Source organism: Pteropus alecto, unplaced genomic scaffold (genome assembly GCF_000325575.1).
Source record: "Pteropus alecto unplaced genomic scaffold, ASM32557v1 scaffold380, whole genome shotgun sequence".
In the NCBI taxonomy this organism is placed as follows: Eukaryota; Metazoa; Chordata; class Mammalia; order Chiroptera; family Pteropodidae; genus Pteropus; species Pteropus alecto.
Genome location: NW_006430090.1, coordinates 216,080 through 222,766, shown reverse-complemented (window position 1 = coordinate 222,766; position 6,687 = coordinate 216,080). Strand labels below are relative to the sequence as shown.

The window sequence follows — 6,687 nt, the reverse complement described above, 5'->3', positions numbered from 1 at the left end:
CTACAAGTGTCACGAGTGTGGCAGGGCCTTCAGACAGCTCGCTTCGCTCATTCAGCATCAGAGGATCCACACGGGGGAGAAGCCCTATGAGTGTCACGAGTGTGGCCGAGCCTTCAGCCAGAGCTCCCTTCTCATAGAACACCAGAGGATCCACACCAAGGAAAAGCCCTACGGCTGCAACGAGTGTGGGAAATGCTTCAGTCACAGCTCATCGCTCAGCCAGCACGAGAGGACGCACACCGGAGAAAAGCCCTATGAGTGTCCGGAGTGTGGGAAATGCTTCAAGCAGAGCACTCACCTCACTCAGCACCGAAGGATCCACACGGGAGAGAGGCCATATGAATGCAGGGACTGTGGGAAGGCCTTCACACACAGCTCCTCCCTGACCAAGCACCAGAGAACTCATACTGCGTGACGCCCTCCACATGAGCTCGGACACGGGAAGCCTCAAGCCATACATAGTTCATCTGTTACGAGACTTGACCCGATAATAGTCATGAGCAAGAACACACTTTTATACACAACCTTCACACAAAGTGCACTCCTCAGATTGTCCAAACAGTAAGGAAATGTGCAGGTCATGCATGTTGAAGGCCCGCAGCCTTGAGTGCTCACTCACTCTATATTACAGAACCGAAAACGGAAGCAGGAAAACGAGTGCATTTGGACTTAGTTTCTGTCCAAGGATCCACCAGATTCCCAAACAGGTTTCAAAGTAGAAAGAATCACAAAAAATGCCTTTCATTTATACAAACCAAGTGCCATCCCAATTTATCATAATTGCTCATTACACTTTTGGGAACATGTGGGGATTATGAAGTTATAGATTGGCACTTGATATGTCTTAGAAAAAAATATGGCAGAGTGTTCCAGACATGAGAGCGGCATCTGTATGGAATCACTATGTTTACTCAAATGTCTCATTAGAAAGTTTTCTTATATATGTGTAAATCATTTAAGGTACATTCAGTCTCACAATCTGAATCCCATGTGATAAAATATCATTGTAGTATGAACAAATTTTAACTTGGTTATCTGCATTATCTTGTAGTAATTTAATCCTTATATGTCATGGATTTGAAAGGATTTGTATTGGAAGACTGGACATGTAAGCACCATCTCATGAGCTTCCATGTTGGAACCTTACATTCTGGAACATTTATTCCTTGAGAAATGTAAAACTTAATCCTCTCTTGAACCATTTTTCATTTATTCATCTTGGTGTTAAGCATTTATTTTTACATAATTTAACCCGAAGGTTTCTAGTTAGGAATCCAGTAAGAGCAGTCTCCCTGGCATCCAGAATCCTAAAATGGTGACTCGCTACCCTTGACTACTGCCACACAGTAACAGTAACTCATATGCTCTGGGAAAGGATGTTTTTTTCATACAAATACAGTTGGGTCACTCTTGCCTCATAATCCTCCGGTGGTTCCTACCGCCCTTCAGGACCTACAGTCTGAAGGTCCTGCTCTGTACTCAAACGTGCCGCCCTTCTCAGGGCCTAGAGAACGGACTTTCTGATTCCTTCAGGGACCACTCCTGCCACCTGCCAGCTGGTTCATGTGCATATATCTTCCCATCTCTGACCCATGTACCTTTCCTCAGGAAACCCTTTCCAGAGACTTTGCAGTATACACGGCCAGCATTAAATTTCCGCTTCCTGGTTTCAGGGCTAGCACTCTCGGAAGACTGAACATAGGGGGCAGTCTCTCGGACCCCCTGTGGAATTGGGGCCCTTCCCTTACAACCTCATTTAACCTTATTTACTGCTATAAAGGTCCTTTCTCCACATACAGTCCCACTGGAAGTTAGGGCTTCAATCTATGGATTTGTGGGCGGGGGACCCAACACAGTCTATAACTGAGGCTATTTGAGCATTTCTTCCCATGCAACTCTACTCTCGTCTAGCTAGGTTTCCATGTGTGATTTCCCTTTCCCTGTCCCTGTGAACTCCTTCCGTTCTGTCAGCCCACCTGGGTCTCCTTGCCCTCCACATTTTACACCTCTTGTGTCCTGGCCCAGCGTCCCATGGTCTGTACGCTTTCCAGCCCTAACTCATCTGGGTCACATTGTTCTTCCCGGTTGCTGTATTTCTCTCAATGGTCTATGTCCCTGTCCTTTGGATGGGAGTTGAGACCCTCGGCACAGACCCCCTGACACTAAGGCCTGTGCCTGCCCAGCTTCCCTGAGACTTACGAGTGTGAACGTCTGGCTATATTTTTGTTCTATGTTCAACTAACCATCCGTGTGCGTTTTACAATGTCTTAGGCTGGGTGATAGTCAAGGAAACAACAAACAAATTCTGAAATCTTTTGAGTATGCTTTGTAGTGGTTTGAGAAAAAGCGATTTTGAAAATAGAGGTATTTTAGGATTTAATGAATATGATGATTTTGGGGTTTCTAGGGTTTTCAATATTGAAATATTGACAAAAATATGGAGTGTAGACTAATTGTATGTACAAGTGCACACACATACCTTTTTCTGCATATGTATGTGTTTGTATATGTGCTTATATACCCTATCTCAGCTGAAGGAACCCTAGTAGCATGCATACACCTGGCACTCAGATTTGACCCCCAATACTACCCCCAGACCCATTCTCTGGGACTGGAGTAATGGCTGATTTCAGGGTTGACAAGAGTAGAAACAAAATGAACTTCGAACATCCTATACTAGAAAGGAAGAGCGAGTATGAGAGAGTGCAGATATTATTACTTTTCTTTTTATACCTCAACGCTTCTCACTATTTGTGATAAGCACTATAATTTGTGTGATCTCTGAAAAGAAACTTAATTAAAATAATACTTGTCACGTTCACCAGAGTCACCTAAAGGGAGAAGTCGAAATTATAGTTCAGACCTCCACTACCTGGCCTTTCTCTGGCTCCCATGATTCCTGCACAGCATCTACCCCCTGCTCTGTCCCAATCACAGACCCTGGTCCACCACATCTGCCCAAGAGCTGGCTGGCCACTCATGGGTCTCAGGAGGTTCCTGGGTCTCACTGGGTTCCAGGTCTTCGCTGGCCCTTGCCAGCCTACTTGAAAATGGCAGACAGTGAAGGCTCAGCATTCTCCCCATACACCCCTTTGCTCAAAGCTATGATATTCCCACAGGAGGACTTGACAGTGTCCCTGTAATCCCGAGTGGAGAGTGAGCCCAAAAGGCTGAGACTCATACTAGCGATCACACAGTAAACCTGGAGGGGACAGGCATGGACCCAGGCTTCTGATCCTGAGCCCAAGTCTCCAGGGCCTCATCACCACCAGTCCCACAGGCCTAACCCTGACCTCAAATGAGATGGAGACTGCCCACCCAGCCCAAGCGCTCAACTTATGCCAACACTGAGGGCTCAGAAATGTGCCCATAACTTTTACTCAGTTTTTAAGGGGCTGGTTCCTCCCACTTTCTTACATCTGGAAGGCAGATGTGAGGGCAGGAGCCCAAGCAGCCTTTCTACCTCATGAGGCAACCCTGAAGATGATACTACTGGGCAGGGTGGGCGCTGGATCCCTGCTGACTGAGGAGCTTCCCACAGCTCAGGAATGCTACCTCTGTGCCTCTTATACGTAGAGAATTAACTCTTTTAGGTAAGCCACTGGCTGGGCTCTGAGCTCTATGCCGTCTCTTTCACTCTGTCCAAGGCTGGTCCCCTCCCCATTTCCTCTAAGGCATGTTCTCCTCAAATGGAAAAGAATTAAGTGTTCTAACCAAAAGTTAGAGTGGCTGAATGGATAAGAAAACAAGACTCCTACATATGCTGCCTACAAGAGACTCTCTTCAGATTAAGACACAGAGATGGAAAAATATATTGTCTTGATGGACTTAGAGGGTATTGCACCAAATGGAAATAAGTCAGATAAAGACAAATATCACGCGATTTCACGTACATGTGGAATCTAAAGAACAAAATAAACAACAACAAAAATGGAAATGAACTCATAGACACAGAGAATATTTTGAGGGCTACTAGATGGGAGGAAGGTTGAGGGGACGACAAAAAAGGGCAAAGGGATTAAGTACAAATGGATAGATACAAAATAATCATGGAGATATAAAGTGTAGCATAAGGAGGCTAGTCAACAATTGTAAAAACTATGTAAGGGGGAAGAAGGGTACTAGATTTAATGGGGTGATCACTTTGTGAGTTATATAGATCTCTAATCACTATGCTGTACAACTAAAACTAATATTTTATTGTATGCCAATTATAATTGAAGAAAACTCATTGAATTACACAATGTAAATCCGAGCAACTAATTGTCTATTATATTTCAATAAGCCCGGGAAAAAATACAAAAATAAAAATAAAGTCAAAATAGGAAAAAGAAAAATTACAGAACAATCTCACAAAGATGTAAAACTCTTAAGGCATTAGCAAACTCATTCCAACAATGCTGTACATGTGATGCATGTAACATCGCACGTGATTTGGGTTTATTCCAGAAATGTGAGGTTCCTTCATCACTAAAAAACCTATTATGGGGACTTCAGTTTCCACTAACATGGAAGGGCCGGGTATCAGGCCTGCTCCTCCCATTAAAACAACGAGAAGTCTGAACGAGATCAGTGGACAGCCTGCAACCATTTCTGGAAACGGAAGGGGGCCTGCAGGCCTGGACCAACTCGCCTGTGGAGCCAGGCAGGTCTGAAGAGTTGGCCGGATGGGGCGCAGCAGGGCACGGAGCTGGCTGCTGAATGGAGTTCGAGTCCTGGGCGGCCCTCTCCCCACCCGCAGCTCATCCTGAGAGGCGGCTACATCATTCAAGGGAAGCCAGATTTGGGGACGTTTAGGTGAAATCTCTTGACTGTAATGGTCGGCAAACACTGAGGAAGCCAAAGGGCAGAAAGCAGCAGGCGGCGGCTGGGCCAGGACTCCACAACTGGCCTCGGCCCTTGACATTCTCCCCGGCTGCGAACACAGGGACCCCACCCCGGGACCAACCCCAGGGCGGCTGGGCAATCCCCTTGGCTCCCCAGATTCACACTCGGAGACCCTCAGTCCCCCACCCTGCGCCCACCTGGGCACCACAGCCTGCCCCGCCCCCACGAGGGGCCCCCATTGACCCTGTCGTCATCCCCTCAGACACCCCCAAACGCAGCTGCTAGGCACCCTCCAGCCTGCCCACTACTACCCGCTCAGGGAAGGAAGGTCACAGCGCTCTGCGGCCCGGCCAGACCCACCTCAGGCGCAGCCGCCTCGATCGGGTCCCAGCGGCCTGGAGCTCCGCGCGAAGACCACGGACTCCTCAGCACGCGAGGGCCACCGGCTACAACTCCCAGAATGCAGCGGGTGCTCCCCGCGGATGGGGCGGGGCGACGGCGCGAGGGCTGGACCACAGCCAGTCAGCTATCCTTGCTCGCGACTGACCCGCCCCCGCGCCATGGCAACCAGGTAAACGAGAGAAGGTGAAAAAACACTGCCCTGACAAGCAGAGACACAGACCCGGAGAGACAAGGAGACGCAGAGACAGGGAGTAACAGAAGCGTGAGGACCCAGAGATGGAGACGGGGCCGGGCGGGGGGGGACCTGAACCCCAGAGGTGGAGAGATACACAGAGAGGCCGACAAACACAGTGAGTGGGAGACAGACTCAGACAGCGGGAGGGCCAGAGACTGGGAAGACAGAGGTAAGAACACTTAGAAATGAAGATAGAGAAGCAGAAACACAGAGACGACAGAGATGGAGAGACCCAGAGTAGGGACATCCAGACAGAGACGTGGAGGCACTGAGGCCCAGAGACACTGATTCGCTAAAGGAGGTCGTTTCCGTATACCCAGGAAACTGACAGAATTCGAAGACCAGCCATGCGGGGGCTTCAAGAAACGCTAAAACGGAGGGAATTTTAAGAGGCTCCTGGGGTGAGTAATGTGCTCAGAATCCCACCAGACAGGAGAAGCAGGACAAGGGCTAGGATCCTACTTCTCATTACAGAATTTTCTAGACGGCAAGTTTATCAGGCTGTCATTTTGTGTACACTGATTTTTTAAAAATGTTTAACCAGTTTTATATTCTTTTATTTACATACGACACTCACATTTTGGGGTAGTCAGACCTAAAATTTAACTTGTATAAACATCCACACAATCAGAACAAAGAATAGACCCACTGCACAAAACACTCCCTCCTGTTGCCCCCTCCTCCACCCATAACTTTGGCAACCACTGATCTGTTTTCCACGACTAAAGTTTTGCATTTCCCAGAATTATATAAATAGAATCAATCACAGAGTATGTGGCCTTTTCAGATTGGCTTTTTTCACTGGACATAATTCCTTTGAGATCCATTTAAGTTGTGTATATCGATAGTTTCTTTTCATTGCTATGTAGTATTTGATGGTATGGATATACCACAGTTTAACCATTCTGTAAAGTTATAAATAAATTCAGATGTGACTTGTATTATGAGATCTTGTACATACTATAAAGCCATTTTATAAGTACAGTGCCATCTGACATAGAAACAGAGAAACATGTCAATGGAACAGAGTCCAGAAACAGATTAAAATACACATTAGAATGTGGGATTCTGATAAAGATGAAATTTCAATCCATTAGAAAAAATATTAATTTTTGAATAAATGGTGTTGAGACAAATGACCATCCAAGTGTGGGGGGGGCGGGGAGTTGGATCCCAATGCCTCACTACTTATAACGAAATTAATTCCAGATGAACTTAAGATT

General features: G+C 46.7%; 1 protein-coding gene across 1 annotated transcript in view; it reads left to right on the top strand.

Annotated features, from left to right (window-relative positions):
* The window catches only part of LOC112479500 (zinc finger protein 135-like), a 13,741-nt gene extending 12,543 nt beyond the window's left edge, over nt 1-1,198 (top strand). Inside the window, exon 2 of the mRNA XM_025046621.1 lies at nt 12-1,198. Within this exon, the coding sequence (XP_024902389.1) occupies nt 12-415 (404 nt within the window). The 3' untranslated portion in view covers nt 416-1,198. The remainder of the gene's footprint in view (nt 1-11) is intronic.
* The last annotated feature ends 5,489 nt before the right edge of the window (nt 1,199-6,687 follow it).